Genomic DNA, 20,506 nt, shown 5'->3' with positions numbered 1-20,506 from the left:
GTTTTTGTAGAGAAACAACAATGCGTCAAGGGAGAACACTAGGTTTGCTTATGTGTAAACAAGTGGTCTCAAACACGCGGCCCATATTTTCTGCCGCCCGCGAGCTCCTCGCGGCCCCCCTGCCCTCCCCCAGCATTTACCTAGACCGGCTCCAGCCCGACGTGCACTGGGGGCAGGGCAGGCTCCCTGCCTGCCTGCCCTGTCCCCGTGCTGCTCTGGGAAGCGGCCAGAACCTGGGGGAGGAGGGGCATGGGGGGTATGTGTGTTGATCTTGCTTCTGGCACCACCCCCAGCGGCTCCCATTGGCCTCGGTTCCTCATTTAGCATTAAGACCTAAGCAGACTGCAAAGAGCTACAAAAGGATCTCACAAAACTGGGTGACTGGGCAACAAAGTGGCAGATAAAATTCAATGTTGATAAATGCAAAGTAATGCACATTGAAAAACATAATCCCGGTTATACATATAAAATGATGGGGTCTAAATTAGCTGTTACCACTCAAGAAAGAGATCTTGGAGCCATTGTGGATCGTTCTGAAAATATCCACTCAATGTGCAGTCTGTCAAAAAAGCGAACAGAAGGTTGGGAGTCATTAGAAAATGGATAGATAATAAGACAGAAAATATCATATTGCCTCTATAGAAATCCATGGTACGCCCACATCTTGAATACTGCGTGCAGATGTGGTCGCCCGATCTCAAGAAAGATGTATTGGAATTGGAAAAGGTTCAGAAAAGGGCAACAAAAATGACTAGGGCTATGGAACGACTTCCATTTTTAGAGAGATTAATAAGACTGGGAATTTTCAGCTTGGAAAAGAGATGACTTAAGGGGGGATATGATAGAGCTCTATAAAATCATGACTGGTGTAGAGAAAGTGAATTAGGAAGTGTTATTTACTCCTCATAACACAAGAACTAGAGGTCACCAAATGAAATTAATAGGCAGCAGGTTTAAAACAAACAAAAGGAAGTATTTTTTCCACACCATGCACAGTCACCCTGTGGAACTCCTTGCCAGAGGATGTTGTGAAGGCCAAGACTATAACACAGTTCAAAAAAGAACTGGATAAATTCATGAAGTATAGGTCCATCAGTGGCTACCAGGCAGGATGGGCAGGGATGGTGTCCTTAGCCTCTGTTTGCCAGAAGCTGGGAATGGGCGACAGGGGATGGATCACTTGATGATTTCCTGTTCTGTTCATTCCATCTGGGGCACCTGGCATTGGCCACTGTCGGAAAACAGGATACTGGGCTAGATGGACCTTTGATCTGACCCAGTATGGCTGTTCTTATGTTCTTATTGACCTCTGACCTAACCTGTCACTGTTAGTATGACAGCCTTTCTGGAGAGCCCTGCCCATTGACTCTTATCATAGAATCATAGAATATCAGGGTTGGAAGGGACCTTAGGAGGTATGTAGTCCAACTTGCTGCTCAAGGCAGGACCAATCCTCAACTAAATCATCCCAGCCAGGGCTTTGTCAAGCCGGGCCTTAAAAACCTCTAAGGAAGGAGATTCCACCACCTCCCTAGGGAACCCATTCCAGTGCTTCACCACCTTCCTAGTGAAAAAGCTTTTCCTCATGTCCAACCTAAACCTCCCCCACTGCAACTTGAGACCATTACTCCTTGTTCTGTCATCTGGTACCACTGAGAACAGTCTAGATCCATCCTCTTTGGAACCTCCTTTCAGGTCTCTTCTGCAGACTAAACAATCCCAGTTCCCTCAGCCTCTCCTCATAAGTCATGTGCTCCAGCCCCCTAATCATTTTTGTTGCCCTCTGCTGGACTTTTTCCAATTTTTCCACGTCCTTCTAATAGTGTGAGGCCCAAAAGTGGGCACAGTACTCCAGATGAAGCCTCACCAGTGCCGAATAGAGAGGAATGATCACTTCCCTCGATCTGCTGACAGTGCCCCTACTTATACAGCCCAAAATGACGGTAGCCTTCTTGACAACAAGGGAACACTGTTGACTCATATCCAGCTTCTTGTCTACTGTAACTCCTAGGTCCTTTTCTGCAGAACTGCTGCCTAGCCACTCGGTCCCTAGTCTGTAGCAGTGCATGGGATTCCGTCCTAAGTCCAGGACTCTGCACTTGTCCTTGTTGAATCTCCTCAGATTTCTTTTGGCCCAATCCTCTAATTTGTCTAGGTTCCTCTGTATCCTGTCCCCACCCTCCAGCGTATCTACCACTCCTCCCAGTTTAGTGTAATCTGCAAACTTGCTGAGGGTGCAGTCCACGCCATCCTCCAGATCATTAATGAAGATATTGAACAAAACCAGCCCCAGGATCGACTCTTGGGGCATTCTGCTTGATACCAGCTGCCAACTAGACATGGAGCCATTGATCACTACCTGTTGAGCCCGATGATCTAGCCAGCTTTCTATTCATAGATTCATAGACTCTAGGACTGGAACGGACCTCGAGAGGTCATCAAGTCCAGTCCCCTGCCCTCATGGCAGGACCAAATACTGTCTAGACCATCCCTGATAGACATTTATCTAACCTACTCTTAAATATCTCCAGAGATGGAGATTCCAAAACCTCCCTAGGCAATTTATTCCAGTGTTTAACTACCCTGACAGTTAGGAACTTTTTCCTAATGTCCAACCTAAATCTCCCTTGCTGCAGTTTAAGCCCATTGCTTCTTGTTCTATCCTTAGAGGCTAAGGTGAACAAGTTTTCTCCCTCCTCCTGATGACACCCTTTTAGATACCTGAAAACTGCTATCATGTCCCCTCTCAGTCTTCTCTTTTCCAAACTAAACAAACCCAATTCCTTCAGCCTTCCTTCGTAGGTCATGTTCTCAAGACCTTTAATCATTCTTGTTGCTCTTCTCTGGACCCTCTCCAGTTTCTCCACATCTTTCTTGAAATGCAGTGCCCAGAACTGGACACAATACCCCAGTTGAGGCCTAACCAGTGCAGAGTAGAGCGGAAGAATGACTTCTCGTGTCTTGCTCACAACACACCTGTTAATGCATCCCAGAATCACGTTTGCTTTTTTTACAACAGCATCACCTTATAGTCCATTCATCCAGCCCATACATCTTTAACTTGCTGTCAAGAATACTGTGGGAGACAGTATCAAAAGCTTTGCTAAAGTCAAGGAATAACACATCCACTGCTTGCAGCTGCCGAAAAACCCAGTACATTTGGGCCTCATGTGCTGGGGCATAAAGTCCTGGGAAAAAGGTGATGTGCTGCTTTCTCTGTGGGTCTAGCCACCTCAATCCCAGAACAGCCACAAAACTGAAAGTGAAGTTTAAAAGAGTTCCTGATATGTAGCATCTGGTCAGACACTGAGAAGAGTGTGAAAAACATGTTCAAGTTTAGAGAGGCGGGGAAACCCAAGCAGCAGGAAGAAGAATTGTTCGGGGCGGTCCAAGACATGTAAACTCTGGGAATGGGTTGAAATTAATCAAAGGAAACTTTAGGGTTTCCAGAAATACATCTGACAGTGAAAGGGATCCAGATGGAGGACCATTAAATTTTACATTTCCCTATCTATAAAAATGAGAGACCCCTTCCTTTCTCTCACTCTTAGTCTGTTTTGTCTGTTTAGACTGTGAGCAATTTGGGGCAGGGTGTGCCTGTGTCCATGTTCCCAGGGAAGAATACAGAGTCCCATCACTTGAAAAACTGGGACTGAAGCTTGGAGAACAAACTGTAGTGAACAATGCTGCCCTGCACCAGTAGGGGTTGAGCTAGATGTATCCTTGTAGTGCTCTTCCACCTCTCTCTCATCCCTCAACCTGTGTGAGCTCTGAGCACTAAGCGTCTTCAAGGAAAAAGATGGGGGAGGCTGCTCCAAACCTCTCCAAGAGCCACAGGGTGAAGAAAGCAACAGGTTCTGAATACTGTGCAAAAGAGCAACCACCACACATGTTCCTCTTCACTTTCTGTTCCAAAATTTGTTGTGTTGCGATGGGGTTGTTTAATAGCTGCTGTGTCCTCCCCGAGAAGTAGCTGCAGCTCAGTGTGGGTCTGAATGATATGGGATTCTTCCTGATGACTGCTTATATCTGTACCATGCCTTTCACCAGTGTAAGTGAGCTAGAACATTTATCTCCAATGCTGATGGTGCAGCCAATACGGGCATTACATTGTCTTGGAATCTGAATTCATTATGTTGCTGATATCCTTGGGGAGTGTGGGTCGCCATCTCCTAGAGTTAAGTGAACTAGAAACTGGGAAACTGGCCTGATTTCCAGTTTGGGAGTGGGGAATAGAGCTTGGGATATGGGCATGAGCCTTCTCCACACAGCTTCCTGGGAGAGGAGATGGATTTGGAGAATGGAATAGCAGCCAATGCTGGGGCTCAAGCCAGCACTGTGCAGACTCCCATTTTTCTTCAAAAGGTCAAATGACAGTCAGATGTTACTGTTTGTTTTCTCTCTGATGTCTGAGCAATGGCAGAGTTATGCTGCTTGCACAGGGCCAGGCTGCCTCGCACAGACATGCCACTCACCAGCTAGCTCCTGCTGCCAAAAAACAGATAGCACAGTTCTGTTTAAAATTGAATTTGCCTGCCAAGGATCTTGCCGTTCTGGTCTCCACTACAACCTCTCAGCAGGCCTGTGGCACAGCCCTTCCTCCCCTCAGACCCACAACAAGCCCTCAGCAGGCCTGTGGCACAGCCCCTCCTCCCCTCAGACCCATTACAACCACCCCAGCAGGCCTCAGGGCCAGCACCTCTGTCCCGCAGACCCACTACAATCCCATAGCCTGCCCAATGTGCAGCCCCTCCTCCCTTCAGACCCACTATAACCCCACAGCTGGCCTGAGGCACAGCACCTCCTCTCTCAGACCCATTACAACCCCCACAGTAGGCCTGCCTGTCTGCGTTCCTTTCACAGGCGTGCTGATGCCCCTCACTTGTGACTTTGAGCACCCCTAATGCCTGGCAGTATGGCTCTGTCATGAGTGCATGACTGGCCCCCGTTACTGCATCATCTGAGCACTCCACAATTGTTAATGTAGTTACCCCTCTGCTGAAGTGCAGGGCTCTTCCCCCATTGAACAGATGGGAACCAACACAGACAAGCTGAGTGACTTGCCCAAGTCACATAGGCAGTCCGTGGCAATTGAACGTGGATCTCCCCAAGTATCAGGCTAGTATCCTAGCCACTGGGCCATCCTCCCTCTTGGCTCTAGAAATTCAGAGTCCCACATAATACCAGGTTAGGGAGCAACCTCTCAAGCGGGGTGGGGTCCTCTGCCACCAGTGTGGAGCCATCATTTCCATCAGCACAGGGCCACCATAATGGGCTAGGGAACAGCTTGTCCTGATGCTAGGTTTGCAACATCCCCTCTGGCAGTGCTACCCCATCTGTGGCTGACAGCTGATCCTTGGGCTTTCTTCAGTGCTCCCAGTAGTGTATCCACCTTGCATTAAGAGAGGAGAAGGTATATGTAATGTATGGGATAAAAACAGGAGCCTTCCTCAATATTCTGTGCAAAACCTTTTTCTTGGCCTTTATAATAACTCTCCCCCGGGGCTGCTTCCTTCTGTTTGCATTACAGTGCCAGAGTGGGAATGAATATGTTGTTCTTTCTCTGAACAGACCCATTTTGGGACTGAAATCCTTTTTTCTCTGGCACTGAGAAACTAGTTGGAGATTTCTCAACATCCTTATGAAAGAGCCAGTTACCATCTCGTAGTGATGATGTCCAGGGCCGGCTTTAGGAAGTGCGGGGCCCAATTTGAACATTTTCGGTGGGGCCCTGGCAGGGATGACTTAAAAAAAAAAAAGTGGAAAAAAAACCTTTCATTTCTTTCATGTATTATTTACTTTCCATAGCTATATGAATAATAAAATTATATATTATATACATTGCATCATATGTGCTGTTGATTGGCTATTAATGACCACCATTTCACATGTGTGGGTCCCCGCCACTCCCTGGGGGTGTGCACATGTGTTGGTCCCAGCTGCTCCCTGCCCCCCTCATTGAAGCAGGTGTGCAGGGTTACTGCCCTGGAAACTGCAGGGCAGCAGTGGACATGGGGCTGGCTGGAGGTAGGGCAGGGGCTGACTGGAGGTAGGGTCTGGCTGCAGGCAGGGCAAGGGGTGTGGGGCTGGTTGGAGACAGGGGGTGTGGGGCGGGCTGGCTTCAGGCAGGGCCGCAAGGGGGTGCAGCAGGGGTTTGCAGGTCTGGAGACAGCGGAGTGTGGAACTGGCTGGCTTCAGGCAGTGGGGTGCAGCAGGGGTTGACTGGAGACAGGGCAGAGGGTGTGGGCTAGGCAGGGTGTGCAGGGCTAGTGTGGGCAGCAGTGTGTGGGGGGCTGGCTGGCTTTGGGCAGGTCTGCAGGGGTGTGTGGCAGGGGTTGGCTGGAGACAGGACAGGGGGTTTGGCAGGGGCTGGCTGTGGGCATGGGGTGCAGAGCTGGCTGCAGGCAAGGGGGGCCGGACTGGTGTGGGCAGGTCAGGGGGTGCAGCAGAGGCAGCTGGAACCCCAGCCCTTTAAGTAGCCTCCAAACCCCCTTCTGCCCCGCCCCAGACCTTTTAAATAGCCGTGGGAGCGCTGGGGAATGCATGGGGGAGGCGGGGCTCCGGCGGCTATTTAAAGGACCGGGGTGGCAAATGCAGCTGGAGCCCCGGGCCCTTTAAATAGCCTCCGGAGCCCCTCACTGCCCCAGGGCTCTGGGGGCTATTTAAAGGGCCCAGAGCTCCAGCCGGGGTCACGGGGCTTGCCACGCTCTGGCCAGAGCTCCAGCCGGGGTTGCGGGGCTTGCCGCGCTCCAGCCAGAGCCGCCAGGCTTGCCGCACTCTGGCTGGAGAGTGGCAAAGCCCCGCGGCCTCGCTCTCCCGGCCGGAGAGCAGCAAAGCCCCGCCGCCGTGCTGCCCCGGCTGGAGCCCCGGCCGGAGTGCGGCAAGCCCCGCCGCCCCGGCTGGAGCTCTAGCTGGGAGTGCGGGGCCGCGCCGCGCTCCCGCCGGCGCTTTGCTCAAAGGAGCGGGACCATGGAAGACCCCGGAGCAGACCGCAGCTGGGGACCGGGGTAAGTTTAAAAAAAAAAAAAATTAAAAAGGTGCCTAAGGCGCGGGGCCCAATTCCCCGGAATCGGTCGAATCGGCCTAAAGCCGGCCCTGATGATGTCATTTAAGAATGAAGTAGATGGAAGCCTTTCATTTTGCAGAAGACCATGCTAAATTATGCAAATATATGCACCCAGTGATCACTCATGCAAAGCCTGGGCTGTCTTCAAAGGTGGCCTTTTGTTTATACAGCTTCAGAAAGGCCTTGAGTCCTGTAAGGTGTGGCTCAGATCCATGCTGAAGTGTGGGAGAAGGCTGAGCAGCCGCAGAGGTTCAGGGCCTCACTGCAGGAAGAACTTCTTGAGGAAAAACTCCAGGAAAGGAGCAGATGTGGGGAAGGCTGTCACAGCGGCTCCATCTTGTGAGAGATCATCGGGGAGTCAGCGGAAGAGTGTATTTGCATTTCCTTGCATCATGTGTCTGGGAGGTCCCCATGGTGTCACATGACGTGCATGTAAATATTTTGTAATCTCAAGTCAGTATGTCACAGAAGTTTTTTTGTTTTTAAATTTTAAAGAGATAGTCTGTCCTAATGAAACCAGATATCTGTAGGGTGACAGCAAGGTGTGTGTGTGTGTGTGGGGGGGGGTGTTAGCGCCGAGGAGGAGAGGAGTGGGTTCTGACCATGCAGGAGGAGAATAGTTCAAATCTAACCACCCATAAAAAATATATGTACTACATGCTTGTGTACAGCAGACAGTCCTAGCATTACTTACATCCCAAACTGCTTTGTGCAACAGGCATTAAAAATTCAGCTCTGCTATGTCTTCATGTATGCTGAGAACTTGCTCGGTGTAGACAGAAGATCAGATGCTTCCAAGGTATAAATACAGTCCTTCTAGCAGTAGACTACAGCAGAGCTCAAGTGCTGTGGGGGAGACTGAACCGGGAGCATGAGGGGAGCAAGAAAAATCTCCAGTAAGTAACTAGGAAACCTTAACCGTCCTTTCTTCTTTCAGGGACAAAATAAAATCATACTTATAGCAAGTCTGCCATGTGGTCTCTGGCTTGCCCAGTGCCATGTGAAAAGGTGCTGTGCTGCAGGGAGCAGATGGGTGACTCAGTAGAAGGCACTCTCCCATTTGAGTCAGCACTGACCCTAATGCCCGAGCACAATGCTAGGGGGCACCCGACTATAGTGAGTGGTGTGGGTGACTCACAAGATGGTCTCTCCCTTCTGATGCAGCACTTTCCCTGGTGTGGTACTAGGGAACCCTATGCTGCAGGGAGTGGGGTGATAACTCAGTAAGGGGTGCTTTCCCCTCAGTCAGTGCTGACCCCAGTGACCCAGCCTGGTGCCAGGGGTACCCTGATCCAGGAAGGGATATGGATATGACAGTAGGGGCACACTTTCCATGGAGTTGCAGCCGTCTCCAGTGCAGCGCCAGGGAAGTTTGTGACGCCAGGATCAGTGTGAGTCATTTAGTAGAGATGAGTTCACCTCTGAATCAGTATTCACCCCTGGTCCCCAGTCTGGTGCTGGGTGATGGTGTGCTGCTGGAAGTTGCTGGGTCTTAGCTAAAACAAAGCTGAGGTCCTCATCATTTGTGGTCATTAAAGATCCAGTGTCACTTTTGTGAGAGTCAGGATATTGAGGTCATGGTATGGCAGTAACTGCAGCAAATTTTCCCCTGCAGTGTCAGCTGGAGAAGTTCATCTTCACTTTACCACCTATACACTGTTTTGTAGTGCCAGTGGCTGCTGAATTCAACCCAAGAGGCTGCTGCACTATAGGGGAAAGGATCCCTTTACAGAGAATCTGTAAAACTCCTTGAGACCCTTCAGGACTGAAGCTACAACTAGAATTACCTTCTGGTACAATCACTCAAAGCTGGATGACTCAGCACATAATTCCTGGAAAGAAACTGCCCTTCTCTGGTGCTGCTCCTCCAACAAGACTAAATCAGAAGAATTGTATACCTGTATACATAAACCTTTATCTGCACATATTATATATAGCCCTTTATATAGGATGGGGGGCAAAGTGGTGTCATGAATCAAAAACTATCTAAGAGATAGGAAGGAGGATAGAAAAAAATGGTCAAATTTCATCATGGCAAAAGATGACCAGTGGGGACTTCAAGATTCAACATTAGGTACAGTGTTGTTTAATACATTAATGCTCTGGCAACGGGCATGCACAGTGAGCTATCAAAATTTACAGGTGACACAATGTTATTTAGATCCAGAGAAGGGTGTGAGGAACTTGAGAGACACCTAGCCAAGTTGGGGGAATGGGCAGTATGGTGACAGATGAAGTTAAAAATCAATAAATGTGAAGTAATTCACATTGGGAGGGTGGGGGAAAATGAACTTCTCACGTACCTTACAGAGTTTTACATTAACTGTAACAGTTCAAGAGAGGGAGCTGGGCATCACTGTAGACAGCTCTGTGAAGACCTGCTAAGTGTGCAGCTGCAGTCAGAAGAGTAAACAAGATGTTAGGACGCATAAGAAACTAGATGGCGAATAATACAGAGAATCTTATAATGCCCTTATGTACCTTTATGGACTGGCCTCATCTGGATACTGAGTTCAGTTCTGGTCACACCATCTCAAAAAGGATGTAACAGAATTTGAGGAGGTTCAGAAAACGGCTACAAGAATGATAATGGGCCTAGAGAAACTTATGAAGAGAGGTTAAAAAGATTGGGATTTGTTTACTTTGTCAAGGACACCAATAAAAGGGACACGATAAAAATCTAAAATTAAGAATGGTTTAGAGAAAGGAGATCAGGAGCTTCTCACCTCCTGATCTCATAACACAAGAACAAGGGGACACTCACTGACATTGAAAGGTGGGGAATTTAAAACCACTTAAAGGAAATGCTATTTCATACAATGTGTAATTAGACATTGGACCTCACTGCCACATGACATTGTTGAGGACAAAAATTTAGCAAGAGTCGAGGGGATGAATTAGGCAGTGTAGCCTATGAAATAAAGTGCTGGACTGGGATTTAGGAGACCTGCAGTCTATTCCTAACTCTTCCACTGGCCTGCTGGGTGACGGGCAAATCACTTCACCTCTCTGAGACTGACTTCCCATCTGTGAAATGGGGACTGTGATACTGATCTGCTTTGTAAAACGCTTTGACATATATTGATAGAAATAATATTAATATCACCTGGCTCTTATATAGCCCTTTCCATTAATAACAAGACAGTCCAGAGTTGTCATAAATGCAAAGAACAAGAGTATTGAGAAGGAGAGAAACCTGTTTCAGGGCTAAAGTCAATATCCACTATGAGAGTTTAGAATGAGACCTTCAGAAAGTAGACTGTCCCATATCTGCTATTGTGGGGTTCTTGCACCTTGCTTTGAGGCACCTGGTGGTGCTGGCTGATGCCCGAGACAGGATATTGGACTTGGTGGACTAACCCGGTGTGGCAATTCCTAGGTATGACTGCACAGATCCTGTGATGATTACGGTAATACTGAACATACATGGAAGGTGCAAAGTTAAGATTAAGACTCATATGCAATTGGAATTTTAACCTTAATGTTTCATAATACGCAGGGGAGCGGTTTGCATCTAATCTGTAGTGTTTGTGAGTATCATTTGACAGGGCCTAAAGAGCACAAAGCCACGATAGTGATGCTACTCTAATAATCGGTTCATTAATAATATTCTCCGGGTGACTGAGGTTGTGGCTGTCACCAGACTGAGACTTGTTCTGTGTACTGTAAACTCTTGACAGTGGGAGCCAGGCAGAGTAAGGGCCAAGTGCAGTCACAGTGCGATCTTTCAGGCTTCTCTCTCCCCTTCACCAGAGCATGCCTGTGGGACAAAGTACTGTAGGATTCGTTCCATTAGTATAAGTGACTCTTTTTGTAACCTCAGTTACTCGATTCTCTATGTCTGATTTAAATAATTTCTGACCGTAAGAGTAAAGAATTCCACCCCCCTACCAGTGCATTTGAACCCTTTGCCTGTGCAGAAGAGGCCTGTGGAAGTGGCTTCTTCTGAACAGACTCTACAGAGAGAGCTGTCTGTAGTGGGCTCTTCAGGTATCAGACCGACACACAAAGAGTCTTTGGGGTAATCTGTATTTCCCTGAGCTGCCTTGGCCTTGGACCCACCAGGGATGTAGATCGCAGGAAAGATCAGGAGGGAAAGGCTATGGATCCTAGTAGGTATCATCAGTCCACAGCTTCTGAGGCTCATTTTCTACAGTGGCTGCTCAATAGAGGTGTCACTTTTCTAGGCCAGGCTCCCCCTTTGGATATTGTTCTCCTTGGTGTTTTGATCCATCACCTCCTGGGCTCTGGGCCTTCAGAGAACAGGCAGACTGATTTTCTTCACCAGTCAGCATCTGGCTTGGATATTTTGGTAGGATCTGCAGCCTCTGAGAGGGCCAACATGGGATGATGACATACTCTTCTGTGGCCTTTATTTGCAGAATTCCTAATTACAGGCAGTTGTGGGTTTCTGCTCTGCTTGGACTACAGCAAACTCCTGGTCACAGTATAACCCCAGAGGTGAGAAGTCAGAGTTTCTTGACACTGTTAGGGATGCAAGGTGGGTGAGGTAATAGATTTTGTTGGGCCTTCTTCTGTTGGTCAAAGAGACAAGCTTTCAAGCCACAGCGAGGTCTTCCTCAGGACCTGAAACACACAGATTTCTTCTCTTGGTCCTGTGATGTCACAGTTTTGCTGGAGGATCTAGACCCTATTTTAATTTTAGTTTTGTGTTATCTACATTTTTTCTTTTAGAACCGTTGTTCCTGAAGTTGACTGAGGTTTGCCCTTCAGTTTGAGGTAGTGCTGAAACTGACCTGGTTCTATTTCTCTACAGGAATCCTTCTCATAACAGATTGGTATGGGATGAGGTCCAATCTCTTTGGGAAATGGAGACTATATAATTGGTGCTGGTGCTAGAAGCCTACTGCCTCTCACAGCAGTATAGTCCACACTTAAATTCTCATTATTGGGTCAGGATTATCACCTTTCAGGATGTATACTTCGTATACTTCCGTATCTCCATGAGGCAGAAGCACAGGAAGAATGGAGGGGACTCTCTCGGTCAGTGCAGAGTAATATGCTTAAGGCTAGCAGCAGCCACAGGCGTATTTGCTGAACAGCTGGCTGTAGCAGCTACCAACCTTCATCATCAGGGCCTGCAGATGTAATTGTATTTGACAACTGGCTTCTAAGGTCCTAAATGTATCAGGACATGATTCATGTTCTAAAGATCATTTGTTCTCTTTTCAGCCCACTTAGCTTAGAGTGAATGTAGGAAAATTGATCTTAGTGCCTATAGAAGGGCCTCCTTCTCTGGGCCCCCTGCTTGCTCTCCCCCACTCTCACTTTCACTGGGCTGGGGCAGGGGTTGGAGTGTGTGTGGGGGGGGAGGTGAGGGCTCTGGCTGGGGGTGGGGGCTTTGGGGTGGGACTAGGGATGAGGGGTTTAGAGTGCAGGAGAGGGCTCCAGGCTGGGGCATGGGGTTGGGGTACAGTGTCCTGGAAGTGCTTACCGCAGCTCCCAGGAAGTGGCTGCCAGATCCCTGCAGCCCCTAGACGCATGGGTGGCCAGGGAGGCTCCACATGCTGCCCTCGCACCTGCAGGTGCTGCCCCCACAGATCCCATTGGTTGCGGTTCCTGGCCAATAGGAGCTGTGGAGCTGGCCCTCCGGGTGGGGGCAGCACACGGAGCCTCCATAGCTGCCTATGTGTCTAGGGGCCGCAGGGACCTGGCGGCCGCTTCCAGGAGCCGTGTGGAGCTAGGGCAGGCAGGGAGCCTGCCTTAGCCCTGGTCCCCTGCTGTGCTGCGGACTGGACTTTTAACAAAAACCGGACGCCTGGCAACCCTGCCCTTGGAAGAAGTGGTTTAGAAGTCTAACAGATAGTCTCCAAGACCATATCTCAAGGCAGAGGCTCACCTTGTATTGCACAGGGAGCTTGCACTATTTGTGAACTGATTGGGACTGAGGGCTGTCTGGGTTGGTTTCATATTCTTCTTCCTCTGATCCGAAGGAAGGCAGTGGAAGTTCTTATAGGACAACATTCTGTGATGATGATTTCTCTGAAAAGAATGGGAAATCATAGTCTTCTTTCTGTCAACAAGCACCATATCTCTGGGACTAATGCATCCATAATAGGGTCATGCTTTCAACTTGCATTTTGGCTGGAGGGAAGAACACCCCAGCAGATATGAAGTACAAGATGCAATCAACATGAGCGGGCTACAAGGACCCTGTAAGGATTTTTAGTTTATTGGGTCAAATGGAGTGACTTGGATCTCTTTGATCTGAGTCAGAATACATGTCCTATGTTGTACTCTAGGTTCCCAGTTTGATGTTAAGTGAGTATATTGTACTGGGGATATGAATAAGAACATAAGAATGGCCATAGTAGATCAGATCAAAGGTCCATCCAGCCCAATATCCTGTCTTCCGACCGTGGCCAATGCCAGGTGCCCCAGAGGGAATGAACAGAACAAGTAATCATCTAGTGATCCGTCCCTGTTGCCCATTCCCAGCTTCTGGCAAACAAAGGCTAGGGACACCATCCCTGCTCATCCTATTGATGGTCCTATCCTCCATGAACTTATCTAGTTCTTTTTTGAATACTGTCTGTCATTCCCCGTGTCTCTCTTTCTTATTGCTAGTTCTCCAGAACTTTTGGCAGGAACTCAGCAGAGTGATTCTGGTTGCTCCGGTTGCTGACCAGGTGCAGTTCTATTAGCCCCATTTGCACTTGGTGCTTCTCCTGAGCCTGGATCTCTTGCCTCTGCACTCAGATCAGAAAGCTCTTCATCTGAGAGCATGGTTACAGGGCTGTTAAAAGGGGATCCTTGTATTTCTCTGGGAAAGACTCTTCTGTACTGGTAGAATTGTGTCTGTGAACTAGAAATGATGTAAGCATTCAAGAGCCTCTACAGACTATTCCAGTCTCTTGTGCCTTTACCAGTCATTTTAGAATTTGCTTTTTCCTAGATGGATTGGAAGTTCTCCTGTCTGCCATCTTTGCTTCCATGTGCCTGTGCAGAGGGTCTGTCTCTTGTCATCCTTTCCAAGACAGTATATTAAAGGGGCACTGAATGTGTTTATTCAACATCATGACCGATGAATCCATGAGATAGAAATCTTGGTTCCCTCAATTCTTATCCTTTTGAGTCAATCTGCTATTGAGACCAAGAACTTAACAAGACTCCAAGAAGGATCGGTCAGTTATATGAATAACAAGGATAATCAGAGTTATAATAGTAATGATTAAAAAAAAGCTTTGGAAGGGATGTAACTGCTCCTGCTTCTGGGCCAGAGGCTCATCTAACTAATAGCAGTAGGAGTAAACTGTCTGTGGGGCAGACTATGCCAGAACTGCCTGCTGCAGGATTTCTTCCTCTGAAGCAGCTGGTCTTGGCTAAAGTCAGCAACAGGACATGTGGTTAGATGGTCCACTGGTTTGATGCAATCTGAGAATCCCTGTGTTCTTTGTGTAATGGTCCCTATGTGTATTCTACTTGGTGCGCATGCGCTCCATAGGCCTGAGTCCAGAAGACTTTTGCTAGCAGTGTCCACTGGTCCGTACCTGTGCCCCACGCCTCCTCATGTTCCAAACCAAGAGCATGTACCGACTGCCTCTCCGGTTCCTTTCTGCCAACCGTGGTCTGAAACAGCACCTCTTCAGTGTCTGTAGTGTTTGCTCGCTTCCGCTGCATCAAACTGTAAATATCTACAAATAGCTCTTAGATAATCATTTTAGGTAGTTTTTAGCAGTTGGGGCCAAGATCCCAGGATTCAAGAGCTGAATTTTCTGGGCTGTTCCCAGTCAACGAAGACCATGTCAAATGCCTCTACTGCCTCAGGGAAGTTCACAGCCCCTCAAAGTGCAGCATTTGCTGTTCTTTCCCAAGCCAAACCTGTCAAGCCTGTGAGTACAGGCTTCAGAAATTCTTAATAGCTCATGCTATGAGGCCCAGTCTGACCCTGGTCCATCAGACCCACCCTCCTCCCCCCCAGTACATTCTGCAGAGAAACTGAGTAGCACCCCTCCAAGCACAGTGATCTCTGGCTCCAGGGCTGATAGGAGTAGAACTAAGAACTTCTTCAAAAAAGGAGCAAGAGGTGGATAGGAAGCACTCTTTCAAGACGTGAGAGAAATCCCCCTCCATGTCCTCATCCAAGAAGAAGACCTCTTTGCCAACACCTTCCAAGTCAGGTGAGACATCACATGTCAGGAGCTCACAAAGAACATGGTACTAATCTCCTGGCTCTGAAAAGCAACAGCATCCCGAAACCAGTATCTGCAGGAGCGGGATTATCTCAAGTAAAGTGAGAGAGAAATGAAAGTGGAAGTTCCCACACTGATGGCACTATCACACCATGGTAAGGAGTTGTTGGTACCAAAGACCATCGTCATTGGTGCTGCCAAAAAAAAAGGTTCATGCCCTCCCCTTGCGTCTGGGGATAGATACACTGTTTCTGAGGGCACTGCTAGCTTCTCAGGCCTGGAATCCCTAATTCTCTCATGGGAGATCTCCACACCATCCGTCCAGCACATGGGGGGGAAGGGAGAGTCACTCACAAGATCCTGGGTACCAACAGCACTCCCCACGGAGTTGGAAGTTTCCCTTTGTGGTTGCCATCACTTCAGCCAGAAGAGTAGGTGAGTTTGGAGGCTCTTATGACTAATCTACTTTATATGATCTTCCATAGGGATTCCTAGTGATTATACCTGAAATTCACCCTCACAGTGATCTCGGAGTTCCATCTAAATTAGACTATTTGCTTACTTGTCTTCTTCACAAAGCTGCATGCCTCTGCTGAGGATAGCAAGCTGTTCTCTCTAGATGTGCAAGGATTGGCATTTTACCTGCAAAGGGCCCTTTCTGAAATAGCCTAGATTATTTGTGTCCTTCGCAGACTGCCAGAAGGGATGCCCGCTCTTCTTCCCCTTTGCTGGCTCTCCAAGGGTTATTAGCAGTCTAAAGATACTGGAGGGGTGTATGGTCCATGCTGACCCTTATTCCCTGGGTTTGGAGCACAAGGAGGAATGGGGTGCAAGTACAGACCAATGGAACTGCTAACAAGAGTCTTCCAGTCTTAGGTGCATAGAGCATATGTAGCTAGAGACTACACATCTCAAAGAACTCCAGATAACACCTAATTTAACCTTGGTAAATCACACTGAGCTACAGAGGATGCGGGAAATTAATCCCACCTGCTAACTTCAGCATGTGCTCTGCCCTACTCTGGAACAAATTGGCGAGGGAGGTTGTGGGTTTTCTGTCATTGGAGGTTGTTAAGAGCAGGTTAGACAAACACTTGTCAGAGATGGGCTAGATAATACTTAGTCCTGCCTCAGTGTGGTAGGTCAGGACTAGCTGCTCTATCAAGCTCCCTTCTCGTCTTACATTGTATGATTCTACATCAGACTGTGAGTCAGAAAACTTACCGAGAATGACAAAAAATTCCCCTCAAGGACTGCATTGTCCCCAGTGAAGGGCAAGCAGAGTTGAGTCAGCTCCCATTAGTTAGCTCTCAGAGCCACATAGCAACCACAACTTGGCTACCTTCCCAAGCTACATCTCCCTGGCAACTGCACAGAAACTAGATAACAACATGAGTGGGCAGGTGAGGCCCCAGTGCCTGCTGGCATTTTATGAGCATAGGGGAGAGCCCACACGGGCTACAGTGTTGAGCTCTGGGGTGGCACACACCTGTGCTGGGCCAGACCAAGGCTGGTTTGTTTTTGTGTGGAAAGGGCATGACCCTGGCCTGTTAGAAGCCAAGAGTTAAACCACACCCTGACATGGCATGAGGCCTTGGAACCAAGGGGAAGGGGAAAGTCTGCAGCAAAGTGAAGCACTGGGGGCAGAGCTGTTCGCAAAACCCCATCAGGCTTTTTCCTCCCTTCTATTCCCCTTGTCTCTCCTTAGGCCAAAGGACCCTTCATCACCGGAGTGAGACTCTGGAGACAGTGATCCTGGTAAATCCCAATGTGGACAGCATCGTTTCTGAGGTAAGGAACCAAGAACGGCCTCTTTCAATGGGACGACACCGGCATTTTCTCCACATCAGCTGTTCTGCCTATGCTGACCCAAGCGCAGCCAAAGCATTAGCTCATTAATAGAGCATTTCCCACCCTTCATGAGCAGTTTTCCCAGACCTGGTGTGCAGCCAGCAGAATTATTTCCAGCTGTGTGCCTGGTGTGCTTACCCAGCAGGAAGATCCATGCTGCACCCATTGCCATATGTTCCAGGTTATTTCTAGATAAAGGAACACATGCCAGTGCCATGTCACACATTAGCCCTGTGGAAGAATGCTAATTCCTGGGAACTGCCTAATTTCTAGAGCATTTGTGAAGCTCTTCTACCAAGAAGGAGGGAGAGCTTCAGCCTGTGAGAAACGGCAGAGCTGGATGGGATTTCTGAATGGAGCAAGCTTTGTCAACACCCTGCTGCTGGAAACTTCTCCTTATTCCTGGCCTCTGTTGATTCTTGTCCCAAAGAGAGGCTGAGGATTGGGAGCAAGGGTATGCAGCTGCTCTGGAGGTGGGGTTTGCAAAAGGGCTTCAAGAACTTGTGTACTTCCTTGTGCTTTTTTGAAAAGCCCAGCCTGGCTTGGAGCTGGGTGAGGCAGGCAGCAGAGGCATCTTTGAGTGCTTCTGTCTCTACAAGCAACCAGCCTTTATGTAGAAAAGCCCGGCTTTGACCAGCTACTTGGGCCTGAACTCTTAGCATGACTTAGCCATCTTACTGCTCTAGACCAGGGACTAGACTCTTACGATCTGGATCCTGTCACTGGTTGAGACTGTGGAACTCATGAGAAACCCAGAGAACCATAGAACTCAAACCTGAGCATTGACAACTTCCTGTCTTACGGTAACAGGTCCGATCGCTGATGTGTGATTCATCTGCCCACAAACTACTGCTCCTGTGTGGTCAGAGCTCAGACCAAGAAGGAGACCTGATCCTGCAAACTGGGACCTTCAATTATCAGAAATTTGCTGAGATAATTGCAGATCCAGAGGTGAGTATGAATAGGGCAGTAGCCTGCTAAACCCAGGGTTGTGAGTTCAATCCTTGAACTCACATTTAGGGATCTGGGGCAAAAATCTGTCTGAGGATTGGTCCTGCTCTGAGCAGAGGGTTGGACTAGACACCTCCTGAAGTCCCTTCCAACCCTGATATTCTATGATATGACAATCTGGATTCACCTCCAGCTGGCAGAGACCAGGGAGCCTGGGTTCCATTTCCAGCGCACAGATGCCCTGGCATGCTGGTCAGTAGCCTGGCTCTCGATTCTCCTAGTTCTTGAACTAAATTGCTATAGGGTCTTGAGCAAGTCACTGGTCAAAATTTTCCAAAGTGACTAGTGATTTGGGGGTGCTTTAATTTTTGGGTGCCCAGTTTGCGACACCTTAGGCTTGCCTGATTTCCAGAAGTCAGGTGATCTGGCTTTTCTGAAAATCAGGTCCTTTAAGATATCTCAGCTGGGGCACCCAAATATAGAAGCCACCACAATCATATGCCACGTTGGAAAATGTGGCCCTCTGACACAGAGTCCCTGGGCGATGCTCTGGAACTACTCCACACAAAGCCAGTCAGGACTTTGGGGAGTCTCCTCTCTCTTGGAGCAGCCTGTCTTCAGGGCAAGAAGCTCACACGGCTTCACCTGGGTCTCTCCTTGGAGCATTCAGCATATGCCCCTCCATGCGCTTCCCACAGCAAGCCTGCCCAGGCCGGGTCCTGGGGAAGCCAGAGGGTCCTGCCCCCCGACTCACTCTGCAGTCAGAGGTGACTCTTAGCCAGCCAGTAAAACAGAGGTTTATTTCGATGACAGGAACACGGACTAAAACAGGTCTTGCCGGTACAGACAACAGGACCCCTTTAGTTAGGTCCATCTGGGGCCCCCAGGGAGGCCACAGACCTGTTGGGAAGCCCGTCAGGGCACCCCTCTCCATTTCCCAGCCAGCTCCAGAACCGAAAACTCCCCCACAGCCTCTCTCAGCCTCCCCCCGGCTCCTCCCCCAGCCTTTGTGTCCTTTGTTCAGTGTTCTGGGCAGAGGTGTCACCTGGCCTTCAACTGCCTTCCTGGGTTCTCAGGTTACATGCTCAGGTATGCTCCCTTCCCCAAGGCAGGCCGTCCCAGCACAACTCCCCTGCAACTTTCCCAGGTCAATACTCCCCACTCAGCATTCACATAACACAGCAAGAACATTCCCACTTCGTCACACCCTCTTCCTTAGTTTTACTATTTATCCAGTGAATGTAATATATATACACACACTCACTCTACAGTTTGGGAGAGTTAAGTAGTGTGTGTATAAAGCTTTGAGATCTTTGGATAATTAGAAATGCAATGTAGTATTTATTTAGCTGTATTCTAGTTCCTTTCTATAAAAAGCTGTATTATTATTTATTCTCATTGCCACTGAGAAACACTATCTTGTGTCTTTGATGGTTTCAAGCCCTGCTCCAGCTGTCTCTGGTCTGGTTGCAATATTCACTAAGCACTAGGGCCCACATTTTCAAAATTGTATGTACATGATTTCAATGTGCATTTGTGGTAGTGAGACATTCAGCTAACTGGCTAGGGTGTAGGGTGACCGCCTGGACACAATCACTGTAACTGCACGTATAGGCCTGGAAATCTGGATTTCAGAGTTTATTTTTCTCAATATATTCTCTGGGTTTTCTCAGCTTGACTATTTGCTTCCATTCCTTCATGGGGCCAGATTGTCAAGACATCAGCTGAGTAGGGTTTCTTTATGCAAAAGCACCCCATGCAAAATATTATAACTAACATTCATAAAATATAAGCTATTTAATTTTTAATATGACTTTAGTCAATATATTTGCATATCTGCATAGTTCTAAGGACTCCTGAAACAGATATTAACTCTCGTCTCTATATTTTTAATCAGATGATAGATTCCCACACTTGCCAGATAAGCAATGGGGTCCCAGCCTTTTAAAATTTGGGTCAGGAGAGACAATGAATCTGAGTAAAACAGAAAATCCCAGAATCAAGGAACTAAAGTTTCAATAACTAGGAAACTGGGAAGTTACTCGAAGAAGAAGATGGGATAATGGCCAGCCAGTGAGAGTTGATAGGAAACCATGAGAGTGTGCTTTGGAAAGAGTAGGGCTGAGGGAGAGGATTCACAGATCAATAGGAAACAGTTGCTTTTACACACCCCATGATTAGGGGCAGATTGTACCCTTGTTGGCAGGGGGGAAGAGGACAAGGAGGCCCCTCCCTTTGTGCCTCTGCTGTGCATGAGAGCCAGTCACACTTGCAGTCCTGGCATTAAGAAAGCAAAAGATCTCATCCTGGCTAGGCCCCCCCGTCAGCAGCATTAGGCTTTGAAAGAGAAAGCAAGGCCCAGGCTCTGGCCCATACCTCACACTGGCCAAAGTTGGCCTAACAGCTGCATTGTCAGGGGCCTGCTAGAGGCATTGTGTGTGTCTGAAGGAGTGATGCAGTTTGGCATTGCCCTCTGTCATGGCCT

General features: G+C 48.3%; 2 protein-coding genes across 6 annotated transcripts in view; one reads left to right on the top strand and one right to left on the bottom strand.

The window, feature by feature from the left end:
* PPIP5K1 (diphosphoinositol pentakisphosphate kinase 1) overlaps window positions 1-20,506 on the bottom strand; it is a 232,533-nt gene that overhangs the window by 18,935 nt on the left and 193,092 nt on the right. The window lies entirely within an intron of this gene.
* Window positions 1-20,506, top strand: part of MAP1A (microtubule associated protein 1A) — a 119,506-nt gene that overhangs the window by 81,226 nt on the left and 17,774 nt on the right. For 2 of the 4 annotated variants that reach the window (XM_050967173.1, XM_050967177.1), the window contains 2 exons: window positions 16,928-17,010; window positions 17,881-18,021. The exons of the other annotated variants lie outside the window; for them this stretch is intronic. In XM_050967173.1, coding sequence (XP_050823130.1) covers window positions 16,928-17,010; window positions 17,881-18,021 — 224 coding nt within the window. The remainder of the gene's footprint in view (window positions 1-16,927; window positions 17,011-17,880; window positions 18,022-20,506) is intronic. 4 annotated transcript variants of the gene reach the window in all.

Source organism: Gopherus flavomarginatus, chromosome 9 (genome assembly GCF_025201925.1).
Source record: "Gopherus flavomarginatus isolate rGopFla2 chromosome 9, rGopFla2.mat.asm, whole genome shotgun sequence".
NCBI classification, from domain to species: domain Eukaryota; kingdom Metazoa; phylum Chordata; order Testudines; family Testudinidae; genus Gopherus; species Gopherus flavomarginatus.
Note: the sequence above shows the minus strand (reverse complement) of the source record. Positions and strands in the feature narration are given on the sequence as shown.